Consider the following 19485-nt stretch of genomic DNA (forward strand, 5'->3'; position numbering starts at 1 on the left):
TCGATATTATCATAAATATCATATTCACTAAGCATTTATTCTAACGGCAATTCAGATCATAAACATGTCAATAAACTTCTATACAATACGATCATAAATAAGTATTATTATGTATTCGAATTTCGCTGTCGAATGCCAAATCATTAACTAAACAAAGTGTCCATTAAAGTCAAAACAGTTTTTAATCTAAGGCCTTACCACAAGTCTAAGTCATTTCGATGCATTAAGCTGAAAAGATCACCCGGCAGAAGTACTCGACTTTCAAATACCCTATACTATATTCAATGCTAAAATTCGTTAAGATAAATGACATAGTGCTTAATATATGCAAAGGAGTCTAAATGGTGATCAAGAATACCAATTCAATGAGTCGAAAGTAAGACTTTCTCTTTTCGTAGCATTTATGCACCAATAAAGAGTATTCAGTTCAGTTTATGACTCGCAGGTCGCACAGCAACAACAATCGATAAGCAATTTCAATAAATCGTGCAAGTACAATAAAAGTAAATTAAACGGTTTGGTTGCCTCGGCTGCCGCTTCTGTCGAGTTGTGTCTCAATTTGCCGGACCGGTCAGAGTGCCCAAATGCCAGTGGCCAGATCTGATGAGGTGCCGCAATATGCGTAAGTTAAGTGCGCGAACGTGGCCCAAGGAGGAACAAGCAGCCGAACAACAACTTGAGCTCTTCACGCAATTACGTGGAAGCTGCTCTGGTGAACCAAAAAAAAAAAAAATTAAGAAAAAAATACCGAAAAACGAAAAGCCAACTTTCTACTCTTTGTTGGTTTGGCGGCCTCAAGGGCTAAAAAAAACAAAAAAATAAATAAAAACACAAAAACACAGACCCTTTCTTGGGCGTCAATGCAATGCAAATGCTTGTTGTTACTTGGCGGCTTATCAGCAATCTATTGTCCGAAAATGTTGAACAGATAACAAGCAGCGGCTACTATCTGTCTTTCTCTTGTTGGCTTTTGGTCCTTGCACCTATTAAGCCATAAAACGCATGCAAATGAAGGCGTTGAAATGCACAACAACATCAAAAGCCTCGACCATACATACTAAAAAAGGGACTGACACGAAAGTTGAGGCGTTTTGTGCCAGCTTAAAGGGCGCAAGAACTAACGCGCTTGAGGTGCAGATGAGCGAGTGTGAAGGGGCAGCTGGCCACTGTGTGGCAGAGTCAGCTTTGCTGGGGGTAAGTTCCAGCTAATACGAGCACCGGCTGACTGGCAATTAATTATGGCTCAGTGTTGGGCCAGTGGCTGGCATATGTTTATTTACTTAATTTACTTAATGACACACAAACAGAGCAGAGAGCGAGCCAGCGAAATGTATCTCAAAGATGGGCACGAGTCGGCGCACATTTGGGTGAGGTCATCGTCGCTCTATAAAAGCGTTTGTCTATCTTTCCGTGTCTGTGTGCGTTTGTATTTGTGTTTGTGTGTGTATGTCTAATAAATAACATTATTAATTACCAGTGCAATTAACTATAAGTACACCAGCACCAGCACACAAACACACACACACGCACAGCAGATGAACCGGGGCGCCCACAAGGCGACAACTACGAAGACGACGCCTCGTTTTCGATTTTGGTTAAATGAAGCTACAGCTACATACATACATATGTATGTATGTATGTACACACATCTCATAGATACAAAGGCGAAGTGCACTTTGTGACCCAATTTGAATTTTTCATAAGTTTCTTTCAGTTATTAAAGCGAATTTTGTTTGTAAGTCACTCGTTAAGAACTCGACGTTTTTTTTCTTTCGCTTTTAATGGTTCATTTAGTCTTATATTGAGTGATATATGAATGCATTAATCTTAGTTTATGTTTATTACCCACATGTTATGGCCGTGTGGATATCTAGTTTTATACAAAATGTGCAACACGATAGCAACACGATGACTTACAACGAAAAAAAATTAGTTATAGAGATTAATGTTGACTATATACGATTTTATGTCATTTTTATGATATAGCATTAAGTTTAAGGTATCGATGTGATTAGTGAAATGCAATCTATTTAAAGATTCATTCAGCTATAAATTTTTAACAAGTAAATAAAAAATCACATTGGATACAAGAATAATATTCAGTTGTCAACATTCAGAAGTAGCATAAATGAATTGTGCTGTGAACATTTTATAGATTTATATTGAGGGCTATCATAAATGATAAATATATGAATTAACTTTTCAACCAGAATATATATATATATATATATATATATATATATATATATATATGCATATATGTAAAAATATATTTATAAATGAACTTTTTTCTTTCATTTATATATACTTTTGTGACTGCCTGCTAGCAACTTTGCTTCATTAATCTTCTTACTTTTCTCTTGTTGCTTGTTATGTTTTAAATATTGAAACTGTCAAGTGCATAATCATCTACCCAACAACACCATCAATACAACAGCAGCAGCAACAGCAACAGCAACAACAACAATAGCATCAAGTCAACGCCAAAATTACAGGGCAACTATATATAAATGTTTGAAATATTTAACCCGAACTGCAAGCAAAAACTTGGCTGCTTCTCGTCTACTTATACTTTGTTGACTTGTCTTCCCCAACTTGCCCCGCTATCCGTTTACTCCTTCACTGCTGCTGGCTGTGTCACAACGCTTAATCTTTATTAATTACAGTGAAATAATAAGGCAAAAGCAACAGCAACAGCAGCACCACCAGCAACAGCATAGAGATAGATGGGAGCTCGAGCTGCTCATGTGCATAGCGCATAGTTTGGCAGCCAGACAGACAGGCAAGGCCCATGTCTATGCCCAACTCTCGACCCCAGACCCCAGACCCCAGACACCAACCCCAGCACCAAGCACCCAGCCCCCAACACAGGGCTAGCCGGCTGATTAATGCCGCAGCCAAAGAGGCAACAAGCAAACATGCCACATGCAACACCAACACAAAAACAACTTTTATTCAGATGGCTTGGTTTGGAATTTAAGCAGCTCGAAGGTTTTTGGTTTGGTTTTTTTGGTTCTGGCACTGGCTTTGGTTCGGGGATTTGGCTTACGCGTTTGGGAGTTAGTGTGTTCTAGTTGCGTTCACTGCCATGGCGGGGCATTCATCAGCGCTGGCGTCAACAAATTCCCTCTAAATGCAAAACAAGACTCGGCAACTGTGCGCTGCCAACGCTGCCAACGCTGCCAAATGCACAGCAGGGCAGCCAGCCAGCCATAGACATCGAATGGAAATGGAATTGGAAATAGGTAGGAAAATTTGGTGTGGGTATGGAAAGCATATAAAAGGCGGCAAGGTTAAATTAGATAGTAGAGAGCATAGTAGCTATAAAAGCCATTTGATCCTTTGTGCTCACCGGCACCGCCTCAGTGTCTTTATGCGTGTGTGTGTCGACCTTTTTTCTGAGCTGTGCCAGTCGCCTAATTACGCCTCTATTTTGAGCTAATCAGCAGCAGCAGCAGCAGCAGCAGCAGCAGCAGAAGCAGTGACAGCAGCAGCAGCAGCAGCAGTACTGACCCCCGACCCCAGTGAGGACAAGGGTCAGCTGCGCGACATGTAAATGAAGTTGCTGTTGCGCATTGGTCGCGGCAGCTGTGACGCGAGGGTGAGCTGAGCAATAGTTAAATACCATTTCATTGTTGCCTGTCAATCAGTTCGGGGATTTTGGGTGCTGTGCAAATATTTGTCAAATTCTGCGGCCGTTGGCATATTTGCACTTCAACTTAATACAAATGCAACTGGGAACAACTGAGATAACTGACATAACGCAGAGAGACAGCAATTAAATATGCGCATAACTGTTAATAATCATCGAATCAATATGCTGACGATTTTCTCACGCACAGAGATACAAACATGTTCAAATTAGAAGCGGCAGCCGCATCATCCCATGCCCAGGACAATGACATCAGCTCAAGGTTCGAGGGGTTCAGCTCGAGCGCATGAAGTCAACGAGTAGAGCAGGCGGAGGGCTTACAGGGGGTCGATTTGTGTCAGTGCGCCGAGTTTCAACTAAAACCAACCAAATATTAAAGGGCTGTCTGCCAGATTCAGGTCCTGCTCTTATTGCCGGTCCCTACAGCTTAAGGATTTGTAATTTGAATTTTAAATAGCAGCCGCTGTCGCGACAGGAGCCTGTTTGCGTTGCTGCTTCGGTTATGCCTGTCTGAAATTGTATTTACTGCTGAATTAATTTCAACTCTTATTTTCATTTCTTTTCCATTTTCTGTACATTGATTTGTAAAGGAAATCGCAGAAGCAAACCCTTTCCTTTGCTGCTGTTTGCTTAGGTTTCTCTATTAAAAGCAAACCCTTTTTTTTTCGTATTTCTTAAAAGTTTTTGACAGACGCAGTCTCATGTAAATATATGCTTGAGAAAGAACCGAAGAAGGCTAGCCGAAGAAAGGGTGTGGCCCAAAAAGCAGCTGCAGTCTAGTTCAGATTTCAATTAATAATTTCTCAAGATTTCGTCAAATTTACTGAAAACAAAAATATTCAAAAAAAATAGAAACTAGTCATTTGTAACGTTTATGAAACGATGGAGAACATTTTGTTGGCATTTCTTTGCAAGCAAATTGATACGGCTTTGTATATCCTTTCAAAGGAGACAACGCCCAAGTCCTTGTACACGCAGAGCCACGCCCCCTTTACTGCGTTCGCCCTGCTGGCAAACGTTGATTGCTTCAATGGCAAAATGCTGAATTGCAGCAATAATATTGCAACTGACATCGATATGTGCCATTTGATTTGCATAATTCTAGCATTCAGTAAATGGACGAGGACAGAGACGGTATTGTGGTGGTCGGGACGTAGGGATAGCTAACCCTAACCGGCAGCTCTTTCAGCCCTACCCAAAAACCAACTAGCAAAATATTGACAGGCAGGTCAAGGCAAGCGTCCTGGGCACAGGACTGTGAGCCGCTTAAGCTGCCAACAGGCGCGCCCCTTTCTGTCTGTCTGTTTGTATTTTTGCAAATTCATCGATAATTGCCAATTTGAAATGGCAACAACAGCAACAAGAGACAACAACAAGAATAGCAGACAACAGACAACATACAAAGGCGCTACGTGTGTCCCGGGGTTGCTTTTGACTCTTTCACTGTTTGATTGTTTGAATGCTTGACTTTGGCACATTGCCCTCGTCGTCCCATTTACCCTCGTCGCGAAAAATGTGTGTGTGTAAATCGGTTTATGTCAAGGGCGCATTGCATTTTGGCAACAAACCTCTCATAATGCCAAGTCGATAATAGCTTAATGACGTTTTAATTGCACACAACAAGTTAATTAATTCATTGTGGTTATTTTTGAACCGCCAGTCAAAACTAATTCCAATCAATGCCAAATATGATAACTTGTTGACTTCACGGTCAGCAATTGCCAAAAAAAAATAAATGTGTTTGTTTTGTGTTTTGCCATATTGTTATTGTCTGCACGGTGGCAGCAATTAGTGTCGGCCATTTAACGACCAAACAAAAGATCCACAGAAATTATAAAAAACAAAAAAAATGCATTGCATAGACTAAAACGAACCGTATTATGATGAAATGATCCATAAACAAAAATTATACAGACATGGTTTCAATTTGAGCCATAAATAGTGCTTCAAAGATTCTCAATTGCAATCATGAGAAACATTTTTGATTCACAAAGCAAGCAAAAAATTTCCATTCGAATGGAGCTCGCTTGTCCATTAGGGAATCCAATTGAAACTTTGGCCTCACATATTGAGACTTTACTGTCCGTTGCTGTGGTTGTTGGTTTTTTCCGGTGCTGCGGGGCTAAAAACGGGGGAAAAAAAAATCAGAAACTTTAACACAACAGATAAATTAATAGCCCACGTCTTGTTGGCAAATGAAATCGATTTGTCTAGCATTTCATAGTGTTTATTTGTTTTTATTCGCTCTCTCGATAAGTTTGTTGAAGATTACTTCAAGCCATGACAGATACACGTCTATTGTGTATGTAAGCAACGGCTTAATCTTTGACCTCTTGATCAATACTATATTCAAAGATGAAAACACGATTGGTCAAATATTTTCATTGCCATAACTTTGTCAAAAATGAAATGCCGGGGATTTTTGAGCATGGCTTGACCCACAATCAATAAATTTATAGTTGAAAATTAAATTTGCTGTCGAAATTCATATTAAAATTGTATAGTTATATTGGAGGAACGGATCTAAATTTTCCATAGTCATAACTTTGTCAAAAATGATCTGATTTTCAAATACTGCGATTTGACATAATTTAACACTGCATTCAAAGTTGGAAACGCGATTCTGGATCGTTTTTAATGTTAAAGTTATACTAAGCAACAGTCAAAGCTAACTATGTGAACATTAAAGAGATTGTTGGAATCTGTAAAATATTCCCACAGCCATAACTTTGTTTAAAATGATACGATTTTTAAATGAACTAAAATAATATTTAAATTTGAAACATTGTGTAAAACAGTAAAGTTTGCTCAAAGTCTTATTTAAAATCTGTTCGCTCTTCTCAAAATTCATATAAAATACTTTATAACATGCATATTTCTTACAACATTTTTTCGTTTTGATTACATTTCAGCTGACTGGCATGTCTCTATCTATCCCTCTCTCTCTCGCTCTCCATAGAATATACCAAAAAGGTAAGACAAAATTACAACTTGGTAACTTGCCCAAAAAAAAGGGGCAAACGCCCCAAGTGGCAATAACAAAGAGAACAAATATATCGCAAGTTTTGCTTTGGCTCTTGGACGCTCAGAGCCAAGTCGCAAGTCTTGGACTCGCTCTACGTCTCGGCAAAACTCTTTCAAGTTTTTTTTGACAGCTGCTGTCAAATGTTGAAAGCCAGCCAGCCAGCCAGCCAGCCAGCCCCATACACTATGCACAGAAACATACAGAAATCTAAAACAAGTCAGTGTCAGCCATGGCCTAAAGTGCCCCCAAAGTTCCTCTCACCCATCTCATATCAGCGAAACATCTCTATATGTATATCCATATGTATGTATGTATGTACGTATGTATATACATTTCTGTATATTTATACACATTCTTGTAGCCTCGCCTCGTTCTTAAACTCTCTAAGCTAACTTTTCGAAATGAAAAAAAAAAAAAAACAAAACAAAAAAAAAATACAAAAATAACAAAATCGTAAAACAATAAAATCCATTTTATAGTTTTCATGCACGAAGTCCACGAAATGAAAAATTCTACAATTTAAACTGACATTTAAATTGATAGTTCAAGAGATGCACACGACAGATACCAGAGAGACATACGAAAAGAAGCAGCCAGAGAGAAAACTGAAAACTTTATATGATGCTATATAATAGAGGCGTGGCAGTTGGGGCAAACACACATACTCACATGCACGCACACACACACATGAGCACTGCATGCTGCATTGGGTGAAGTAGTACAAGCTGTTGTTATTGTTGCGGCTGCTGCGGTCTTTCGCCGGCTGATGATGATGATGATGCTGATATGTGCCAAGATGTTCTTGTTGTTGCAGGCACAGTAACAGAAAAAAAAGCATAATAAATATTTCAGATAGAATTGCAGTCGCTGGGAAACAATCGAAATCCAAAAAGAATATTCGAAAAAATCCAACCGCAATAAACTGTTATTCAATTATGGTCGATGTGAAAGAGAGAAAAGGCGAGTTCAACAAAAAAAAATGGCTTTAACAAGATTGTTTTCATAACTGTTTAAATTAACCTTTAAAATACTCTTCATTAGCCTATTGCTTTTTGTCTAAAACTAAACTGGTTAAATAGATTACTTCCAAATTAATAGCATTTAAAAGCTGAAGGCAAGATTAATTATATTTGGTAATTTAAATATAGTTGGATAAAATCGAAAAGCTTTCCGGTTTCAGGCGTAAAGTTCTATTGATTCACCATCGACAATCTCAAAATGGCAAACTCTATAAATTATAAGCTGTCTGACAACCGCATTAGTTACTCGATACACACACAGACACACACACACACACACACACACTCATTTGTAGCGTGTTACCAAACATATTATCTAACACATTGCGCACATATTTCTTAAATAAACATTGCATTTCCACACCAAGCATTTTCATGCATAAAACAAAACGCGAATTCGAATTCGAATACGAAATAAATATTGCAAGATCAACAGAGAAAAGCGAAATGCGAAATGCGAATCAAAACTAAATCGTTCGACCACTCAGTGGGCAATCTTAGCCGCATAAGTACATGTATCTGTAGCTGTATCTGTAGCAGTATCTGTATCTGTATCTGTGGCTGTTGCCGATACTGTTGCTATTGCTAATGCTGTTTGTGTTGGTTTTGTGTTTCTGTAGCTGGTGACTGGTATGCAAAGTCAAACTCAGCATTGTTGTCAACAGTTTGCCGCCGCCTTTTGTCTCGTGCGTGTGCGCTATCAGCCAAGTTAGAGATGCAGAGATAATGGCTACTTCATGCCTCACAGTTCGGTCTCTCCACTAATCTTATAATTAGCATTCTTGGCAGATAACAAACAACGACTGCAACAACTAGCTGGCTCGCTCGGACTACAAATAACAAACACATTGCAATTACGAGAACAACAGAGGCGACTTGACTCGACTCGAGTCGAATTGAATAAATTGGAGTGGAGTGGAGTGGAGTGGAATGGCGTAGTGTGGTGTGGTGTGGAGTCGCCTCTTAATCGGATTGCATGATAGCTGCACATTAATTAAAAAAAAATCAACTAATACTTTTATGAAACGAAACACTGCTAATTGAGTTATTGCCGCAGTACACTCGCTTCGATGGCTTTCAATTCATTTCGATTTCGCTACGTCTTGTTTTCTTGTATTACAACCAGCACGTTCAATGGTCACTACTCTTCCTCTTACTGTCCTCTACCTCGACCACTACCTCTCTCGATACGAGCAGAAATTTAGAACCGAATCGGAATCCGCACCCGCAGCGACATATTGCTTACGTTTCCAGGAAGACCTAAAAATGCCACAGACTCGACAAAAAAACAACAACGAAAAAAAAAAACAAATTCAGACAGTGAGAGAAAACTTAGGATATGCCGCCTTCTAACGGTAACCAGCTAAAGCCTGCTAGAACCGGAGCCCCAACCAGTCGAAGTTCAATTTTTCGGGCAATCCATAAACCAGAAAAACAGCACGAAAACAACAGCAGCAACAGCAACAGCAGCAGCAGCAGCAACAACAACAACAAATGTCAAGCTCAGTTTTCAATTGCAGCAGCGACGCTCGCATGTTCTTTTTTTTCGGGATGTAATCCGAGAGCAGGCAGAACTACAATAACAACAAGAACTTAAAGAGGTAGCCAGATAACCTAACCATTGTCGTTGTTGCTGTTTGGTGCTTGGGGCTGGGTTTGGGTCTGGGTTTGGGTCTGGGCCTGGGGTCTGCGGGCTTAGTCACTCAGTTGTTTGCTCGTTACTTGGACTGATGGTGCTCCTTTCATGGCCCGGCATATTAGTTTTCAAGTCTTCACATTCACATTGTTCATTATGATGAGCCACCGAACACGAAAGAACAAAACAACATCCAACAACTGGCAGCAGCAACAACAGCAGCAGCAACAACAGCAGCAACAGCAGCAACAACAGCAGCAACAACAGCAACAACAAGTTGAAATGGCTGGAAAAGACGAGCCCAAAATTTGACAATGGACGCTGACGCTCAAGTATCTGCAAGTGCACGCAATGTGCTTTGTTTTGTATCTTCTACTACATGCATGCAACCAACTTTGGGCAGTACAAACAGCCGAGGGCAAAGGGCCGGCGCAGGGCATAGGGGCAGATGCGGGGTGGCCGACAAAGAGAGGGCGGGTACTGAATTAAGGCAGTGCACACATTTCAACAGCATGTCGCTTCATTTAAGTTTTTTGCATCAATGCACTCGTGACAATTTGTCATCAAAAACACAGAAAAAGAGAGAAATGCAATGTGTAGTCCTATATTTTAAATTAATAAAAGACCTCGCTCACTTGGCATAGAATGAGTGGGCAGAATGAGTACGAAAATAAATTATATGTTTAAAATGTAAGGTTCAGTTGTGCTGCAAATATAATAACGTTGAATGAATCAGAAGAAAACAAAAATGAAATATCTACTTGACGAGAGAGATAAGTAATCATATTTCCATGACCAAAATAGAAGAACCAGAATAATGTATGTATGAGAAACTACTTCACAAATTGTTATTGCCCATGTATGCGTAATCTTTAATGCATTAACTTTTTTTGTTAACCGCTGCAGATCTTGGGTGGCTTAATGAAAGCCTAATTGCATGAATATAAAAACCATCTATGGCATTTGCCGGACCACTATGTGTGGTCTTTCTATAATGCGAGGGCCCCTTGCTGCGAGTTCGCCACACAATTTCCGTCTGCATCAATATAGAGAGCCAAAAATGGAAACAAAAACCAAAAAGAAAAAAACTGCCATAATAATAAGAACAACAACAACAAGAACAACAACAGCAGCAGCAAAAGCCCCAACAAGCACCTAAATGTCAGCTGTGCCCACTTAAACTTAAACTTATGCATATTTATATAATTCATTTTTAAATATTTAAAATCACACAAGCGGTGAGTGCGGTAAACGCAGATGCAGAGACAGCTCTCAAAACATACTATATTAAATATCAAGATTTTGTGATGCATCATGCGAGCTGAGGGGCATTGAAGGGGGGCAGCGGTGGGGCATGGGAGGAAGGCGTCCGGCAACGTCAGGCAGCCGAGAGAAGGTGGATTTTTATTACCAATAATTTTTAAATTTGTTGCGACGATTGCAAGCAGGCAACTCGTTATAAATATAACCACAGATCGAAATACCTATATACGTATATATATATATATATACATATATATATATATGTATATATATGCAAGTGAATTGATTGTAAAACTGGCCGACCGTCCAACGCGATTATTTACGGTTTATTTTCAACGCATCAAAAATAAACATGAGAGTGAAAAAAAGCGCAACATGAATTTCTTTTTGTTGTTTTTCTCTCGTATTTTTTTTTTGTGAAACAAAAATATTGCATACTAATTTTAATACGTAACACGCGGGCTTTGAAGGCGCATCAATCCAAAAATAGCCGCAAAGTGAAATGAACAAGAAAGAAAGCCAACACACGAATGCAATGACTGTGAGCCGTGTGGAGTGGGGTGGATTGGAGGGGGAGTGTTGGTGGGGCTGGTGTGCATGGCAAAAGTGTCAAGCGACGGCATAGCGAGTGTATTTTTGAATTTTTGGCAGGTGGAACCACGACAAGTGCCCCAAAGTCGGTGGCGGGAACGGCCCCAAATGCATTCAAATTTCGATATTTTGTTGCTCGTTTGCTTTTATTTCTTGTTGTTAATTTTTTTGTTTTTTTTTTTCCTTCATATTTATAAATAGCACGGGCGAGTAGCGCTAACGGTGACGATAGGCAGCGTGCACAGCAAGCACACTAAAAGTTAATTTCTACATAATTTTTATGAGGCAATTACTCATCGACACCATGCAGCAGCAACAACAATTACAACAATGAACACTCTTAAAAAAGTATATATATATATTGAATATATATATACGTATATAGAATATGTTGTTTCTGTTTAGACTTTGCCTTTGATTTGTTTTATTTGATTTTGAGCACAATGTAGTCAAAAGGTTTGCTGCCTACACTCGTCGTATACGTACTATTTGCTGCATTACTTGCATTACATATTTTGGTAATTGTTCGGATTAAATATTCGAAATAGTTGTCTGCAGTGCTACAACTAATTAAGTGTATATATTATTTACCTATCGGTCGGTCTTTCACACAATTCCTCAGTGAACACGCGCGTCCAACTGTTCAGTTTCTTGTGTGCCATCCCATATGCATATCGGTGGATTCATATAGTATTCATATGCCCATTACTGGCTACATAATTACGCAGTTACGCCCCACTAAATATTTGAAAGAATAATATTTTATAAACTGCATATACTCTATTATCACGTGACGTGTATTGTTGGAAACGTGTTGTAATTATTTGGAAATGCTTTCTAGCGATAATTGCGGGTGCCACTTTTTTTTCCGTTTCTGTTTCTATTTTTTTGTGTTATATTTTTTTTTTGTATTTTTTTTTTTTTTTTTTGAGCTCCGTTGAATTCCACATTTTTCTTTTCAGGTTCGTTTGTTCTTCAGCTGGTGTTTTTGTCAAATTATACAACATTTATCATCAATTATCGCAGTACTGTCGTTGTTGTTATTGTTGTTCTTGTAGTTGTTGCCTGGCTGAGAAATTTTTGTACTATGCTATGTGACGCACGCGAGACTAACTCGTTGTGTGTGTGTGTTGTGTGTGGCGACAACATCGTGTCATGAAATTGAATAAGCAAATGACGTGCTGAATGCCAGTTGAAACAGTTCTCTGGTTGTGTTTTTTTTTTTCTTTTTTTTTTAACATACTTGCCGTGTGGCATTCACCTCAGCCGGGAGACCGCAAAACGCAGTTTAAATGGGAATCGCTCTGCTATACATATATCATATATATATATATATTTGTAACTGTTACAATTGTCTGACATTTCATGCCAAAATGTGGACAATTGTCAATTGTGGCTGCAACGGCAACAGCACAACTATCAAACACCCCTTTTTGCAGCAGCTATCCAGCGCAACTGGCAAGCACTTGAGTGCGATTCTATATAGATAGATAGTCATATAGATGCATAGATAGATTGTACATACACACTGTATGTATGTATGTATGTATGCATGTACAAACATACTTACATCATTCAGACATATGAGCGACGCACATGCTAAACGAATGTTGACAAACAATTATTATTTTATTACCATTTGTTTGTCTGGCTGTGCTGTGCTGTGCTGTGTTGTGCTGAGCCCTGCCACACCCCGCACCCCTTTCTAGCCCACACCCACTCTTCAGCCCTTTTCACTCGCTCTAATATAGACAGCTTTGTCTCTCTGTCTGTCTAGCTGCCCGTCAGTTTGCATGACTTTCATGCACGGCTCCATAATTCAGCGTCAGTTGTCGTCAGGCCGTCTGCCTGAGTCACATATTCTCTCTGTCTCTCTCCCTCTCTCTCTCGCACACATTCTCTCTATCTCTGTGAATTGCACTCTCCTATCAGTGTTTTTTTTTTTTTTTCTTCTGTTTGTTTATTTGTCTAACTGCTTTTGTAATACGATTCGTTGTTATATTTGTGTTGTTGATTATTTTTTATTATTATTTGAACAAATTTTCACATGCAATGCGAACCACAAAACCAATTTCACTACTGGCTACTCTCCCGCTCTCTCTCTCTCTCTCTCTCTAACTTTCTGTCTCTTTGTCTTTGGCTCTCACTCTGTCTTTCTATAAACAAGGCCTGCACATTTCAATATATAACATTAGCTTAAATCAACATATATATTTGAGTATCCAGAACCAGAAAAAAATGACAAAAATAAAAGATAGTAAATACAAATAAACAAACTTTTGACAGTTGGAAATCAACACATAAAAACCGCCACATTTTTGTTATTGTTGCTGTTGTTGCTGGCTCGAAATGTTGTTATTGTTGCTGTTGTTGCCTGGCCGTACTAATTGTGGGCAATATTTTAATAAAGTTTTCAACTGTCTGTTGTGTCAAAACGACAGTCGCTTGCTGTTGACATTGCCAGTTGTCTATCTGACGGACTGACTGACTGACTGACTGACTGACTGGCAGACAGCATGGCGAAGAGTTAGTTATTTAAGAATGAGTTACCTTTTGCGCATGCCATGTGAAAAATCGGCAACATTCTTGGCTCATTAGCGATATCAGTGCAACATGTTGCAGTCGTCGTGCCTGTGCCCCATTCCAGAGATCATCTATCATTTTAACAACTTGCTGAGTACATTGTAGGCATATATATATATGCATAATCTCACAAATTGATTCTATGGGCTGCCACACAGTTTTGCAGCTCAGGCGTATCTAATAACTTAATTCGTTTCGTGGAAACGCATTCAATATCACATAAGCATTTTCCACACATTGCCACAGTAGCTCTGCCTCAGGCCGAGATAGACAAACTTCGGGCGTATCTAAGCAGAGAAATCTAAAGCTTAATGGCTCATTAAAAAGAATAAAATAAAAAGAAGAAGAAGCAGATAAAACCAAACAGCCAGCAAGTGGGGCACATACACACACACACGCACACACACACACACACACACGCACACACACTTAGATGAGCGCACAGTGAGTATCTGTGTTTTGATTACAAATTTATTGTTGGTAATATGAATAAAAATGAAAATGAAAATTCTTTATATCTCGCCACTCGACTGCGACTCAACTCTAGCCTGCTAATTATGCATGCCACATATGCAGAGGCAGCGAGCCAACAGGCAGCAGATACCCTGTACCCCTTCCCCACTCCTCCTTTTGCGTTAGAAGCGACAGCAGCGGCAAACAGGCTGCCAGTTGGCTTCGCTGTTTATGCAACAACAACAACAACAGCAACAACAAGAAGTGCAACTACAACAAAATAGAAAGGAATTATAATAATAATAACAATGCTTCAACAAAATAATGAAAAACATAAACAGCAACAATAATATCACGCAGACGGCGTACCAAATGAGAGGCAACATTCGCATCGTGTGAATTTCAATTAAACCTGCAAACTGCAGCAGGCAGTGTGGGTAACTGTTGTTGTAGTTGCAGTTGCAGTTGCAATTGTTGCTGCTGTTGCTGTTGCTGTTGTTGCTATTACTGTTGCAACAGTTAGACGCACTGAGAGTCATGAGCTAACTGCTAATTAAATGCAGCATATGCTGCTAATTAAATTTATGTGCCCGTCGCACAGCTCTGATTATCAAAAATTATTTATGCAAAATCTGACAGGAAATAGCTACAAGCAACCGACAGGCAAACTGGCAACCTGACAATGTGGCAACTGGCGATGCATGGGCTGATAAAGCCAAAGCCGCTGCCAAAAACAGCCACTGTTCGACTGGCAACACGTTCCCCCTCTCTCTCTCTCTCTCTCTCTCGCTCTTTCTAGTTGCAACAAAAATACCAACGCCGACTAATTTAATTGTACATCGTTTTTGGTTGCATATTTAATTGTGTTGTTAACATGATGACAGTTGATTATTATTATTATTATTATTATCATGTGGTTGTTGCTGTTATTGTGTGATGCATATCAAAGCCTTGGCTAATAATCAGTTGGTATTTGAAGTGTGTTTGTTGGCACAGGCAGATAATATGTATGTCCACACATTCAGGTAATTATCTTTTATATCTAGTAATCTATTTTAAGTGAATAATCAAAATGTTCACAACCAGACACAACAAAGATGTAATGCAATTTTCAGTTGAGAATTATTGTTGCCAGCGTAAAGTCAACATCTTGTTAAGAGTGTAATAAATTATTTTATAGACTCAGCAATCGCTTGTGCATTTCTCAATGAGTTCCTTTCGCATTTGTAGGGCAATGCGGTTCCTATGAATGACGAGTCGCACTCAAATATATATAAATATATACATAGTATGACTGAACAATAATGCAAACATTTCGCATAATAGACCAAAAACCACAAAAATAGGAAAAAGTAAAGGCAAACATACAAAACTTTTTCATATATCATATATATGTATATATATATGTATATGTAGTTGGGCAGATAAATGTACACATGTAATATATTGTGCCAAGGCGACGAGCGAGTGACTCAGCAAGCCGGGAGAGTGGTACTATCTTATGGGTTGAGGGGGCATCGGTGGTAGGTGTGGGTAGGCAAAAATTCCACTGCTGATGTCTTTATCCATTGGTCAGCAAGTGCAGCGTGTTGATTACGATATATATATATATATATGAGTGTATGCATCGATGTGAATGTGTGTTTAATTCATTAAATTAAAATTAATGTTTATTTACGCGCAATTTTACAGCGTGCCTGAAATGTTGCGTTGCTGGCCAAAAGTACTGCCAACCAAGCATAAATTAAAATATATTACAAGCAACAAAACAACAAGTGCAGAGCACAGCAGAGAAACTTCAGTCCAAAAGTTGTTGTTGCCATTTAAAATTAGCAACTGCAACTGCCAACTGCAGCAGCAGCAACAGCAGCAACAACAGCAGCAACAACAGCAGCAACAACATCATTATTATTATTATTAGCAACATGAGCATTACAGCAACAACAGCAGCAACAGCAGCAGCAACTGTTGCTGTATCTGACAGATACATTCACAGCATTTCCTTTCCATGAGTGCGTGTCTGTGTCTGTGTTGGTGTTGCTGTACTTGTGTGTTGTTATTGTATGCTTATCTGAACATTGAAAATCTCGCATTTGCTTTTCACTTCACTTTTAGCTTGGTTGCTGCTGCTGCTGCTGCTGCTGGTTGAAGCTAGCTGCCTTTTGCCTTTTTTGCGTAATTTAATTAGTATTCTGTGGCCAGAAATCCGATATTGTTTATGGCTCGGCATTTGCACTGACATTGATTGACAGCAAATAGTAAAATTTCAGTATCTATATAGTATATGCTTTGGTGCCCATAATGTCTCTGCCGTCTGCATAAGCAAACAAACTGGCCGCAGTAATGTATCTTTATGTCTCCTTTTGAGCTAGCTGCAGTTTCTCTCCCTCTCTCTCTCTCTCTCTCTCTCTCGGTCTGAGGTGCATGCTGATGACATTTAATAAAATCAGCCGCGACTAAAGTCTGCTGAATGATGCTGAATGGTCTAATGGAGCTCCAATATTTGTTTAAATTACATGAAGTTTGCCGCCGTTCCAACAAGCCAGAGTTTTTCAACTGGTTTTCAATTGTGTCAGTGTGAGTGGCCCATTTAATCAGTGGGAAAACATGAGCTCACAATTAGATAGCGATCTACAATAAAATCAATTTTGAATCACATATTGGTCCAAGCGCTGTCTCCCCTCAGGCACTGGACACAATAAAGTCAACTGAAAAAAAGCTCAATAAGATGCCAGTGGCTTAGTCGCCAAAAGGGGTAACTTTAACTTGTTAGCTAACAAATTTAGCTGTTTCCACACTTTATCATTCTTGTATTTGTGAGTCAGCCAGGCTGGCAGGCTTCACTCAATTTGTGTGCCCCCGTACTCGACGCCCATGTGTGTGTTTGTTGCAGCTAACTAAATACGTTTCAAGCACTATAATTAAATGATTGTTGGCCGGCGATAGGAAATTAAAAACGTTTTAACAGCGATACAAACTGATAAGACCAATACCAAACAAAAAGGCCCCCAAAACAACGTAACACAAAATAAACTACATTCATGCAACAACAATAAGATAGAAGAAAAACAAAAAAAAACAACAATAACAAATACAAATGTGTAACAAGCGCGCCAACAATACTAAATACATATTTGACGATTATTGCCATTATGAATACGTGTATTTCTATGCAACGTCTATCAATGTGTGTGTGACTTTGCCATTAGAAATGCCAATTGGACGTAATACGTCAAATGTTTAAAGAAATTACTTTTAATGAAATGTGTCATCAGACGAGCAAAACGGAACACAAACACACAACTACAGCGACAGCGCCAGACACAGATACAAATAGAGATACAGCCACAAATACAGATACAGATACAAATACAGATACAGATACAAATACAGATACAGATACAAATACAGATACAGATACAGATACAAATACAGATACAGATACAAATACAGATACAGATACAAATAGAGATACAGATACAAATACAGATACAGATACAAATACAGATACAGATACAGATACAAATACAGATACAGATACAAATACTCACTGATATACATTTGAGAGGGGCACGTCTAGCTGAGGTCGTCACTGCCTGCGATTAGCCTGTGTCTCTCTTCCTCTCTCCCTCTCCCTTAGCGGCCCCTCTCCATTTCTCTTTGGTTGCATGTTGGTTTGTTAATTTAGCTAAAAGTCCATTTAATGCTTAGTTCTTATTGCATTGCCAGCCTGCTACTATTAACGTAATTGTTTATAAGACAGCCTGTACGCTCTCTCTCTCTCTCTATCTCTCTCTCTCTCGCTATGTCTGTGTCTCTGTTTGCCTTGCACTTGATTGGGCACTTTTACACCTTCAACAATAACAATTGTATAGTTGTAACTATTATGTTGTGTGACATGCAGCAGTCATCATCATTACGCGGCTCAAGGAATGGTGGTGGTAAGCTTCTGTAACTGATTTTGTTGATATGAATATGATAGTTATGCAAGTGGTTTACTTAATTGATTATTTAGAACATTAAACGACAGCGAAACGCAAAGAGATTTTTAGATTGTGTAATGCATTTTCATATGAATATAATATATTATAGATTATGGCAGAGATTGGGTAGACTTGGCCAGCTTGCATATATTAAAGCCAAAGTCGTGAGCTGAAGAGTGTGAAATGCAAATGATCATAACTCTTTGACTGCCCACCACATGTTCTCGCTTGTCAGCGACAGCCAGACGGACGGACGGACGGCGAGACGACAACAGTCAACAGTCAACAATCAGGCATTGGCCGTAAAAGTCAAGCACTTAAAAAAAAAAGAACTCAACACTTGCGTCGTTTTATTGCATTTAGCAACGGTTAGTTACATTTTACAATCAAGGCCGCTTACCCCCCACCAATTGAGTCATTCAATTCAACTCGAACGAGTCTCTGTCTCCGTCTCAGTCTCCGTCTCTGTCTCCGTCTCAGTCTCTGTCTCAGTCTCAGTCTCTGTGAGTGCCAAGTGTGATTCTGTCTCTGACTGTGCCTTCTTTAAATGCCTCACTTTACTTAAGCAAACAGATTTTTATCATCGTCGTTTTATGAGCATCATCAAAAACTAATAAAAACTCCATGCGTTCTTTATTTGCAGGCGACCGCAAGCAAAAGTTGAGGCAACGACTACGACGACAACAGTAAGCAGCAGCAACAATATCAACAGCAACAACAACAACAGCAACTTGTACAGCAGCAACATGTTGCACTCGTGCACTCGCCCAAGCAATTTGCATACAAATGTTGCCGTGCGGCACATGAAACTGCAATCGCAATCACTGAAGGAAAGCAGGCAAAGGCCGTCAAAGTCCCCCCAACCGGAGCACAACAACAGCAACAACAGCAGCAGCAACAGCAGCAACAGCAGCAGCAGCTGGCGAGGCTGCCGTTTCATAATTTGATATTAAACATGCGTCTCAGTATGTAGAACTTGTAAATTTGCAAATTGCTAAAACGCATGACAGCAAAACCGTAGGAAGGCAGCTGCTCCTCACATCTCCCCCTCACTCTTCATCTCTCTCTCTCTCTCTCTCTCTCTCTCTCTCTCTCTCTCGGAGTCACTCACTCCGTGCACCTTTCTCTGAGTCTGACCATCAGTTCAAAAGGCATTTTTGCCCGCCAGCGCAGCGTGAATTTGCATTTACATGAAATAAACTCAAACCCAAACCCCGAAAGCCAAACCCGCTTAATGGCAGCAAGAAGTTCCATGCAGCCTCACCACCACCTCCCCCGTA

General features: G+C 39.5%; 1 protein-coding gene across 1 annotated transcript in view; it reads left to right on the forward strand.

The window, feature by feature from the left end:
• Positions 1-19485, forward strand: part of LOC116806513 — a 34235-nt gene that overhangs the window by 11015 nt on the left and 3735 nt on the right. The window contains exon 3 of the mRNA XM_043215359.1: positions 18849-18962. Coding sequence (XP_043071294.1) covers positions 18849-18962 — 114 coding nt within the window. The remainder of the gene's footprint in view (positions 1-18848; positions 18963-19485) is intronic.

This window comes from Drosophila grimshawi, unplaced genomic scaffold, assembly GCF_018153295.1.
Source record: "Drosophila grimshawi isolate 15287-2541.00 unplaced genomic scaffold, ASM1815329v1 contig_44, whole genome shotgun sequence".
In the NCBI taxonomy this organism is placed as follows: Eukaryota; Metazoa; Arthropoda; class Insecta; order Diptera; family Drosophilidae; genus Drosophila; species Drosophila grimshawi.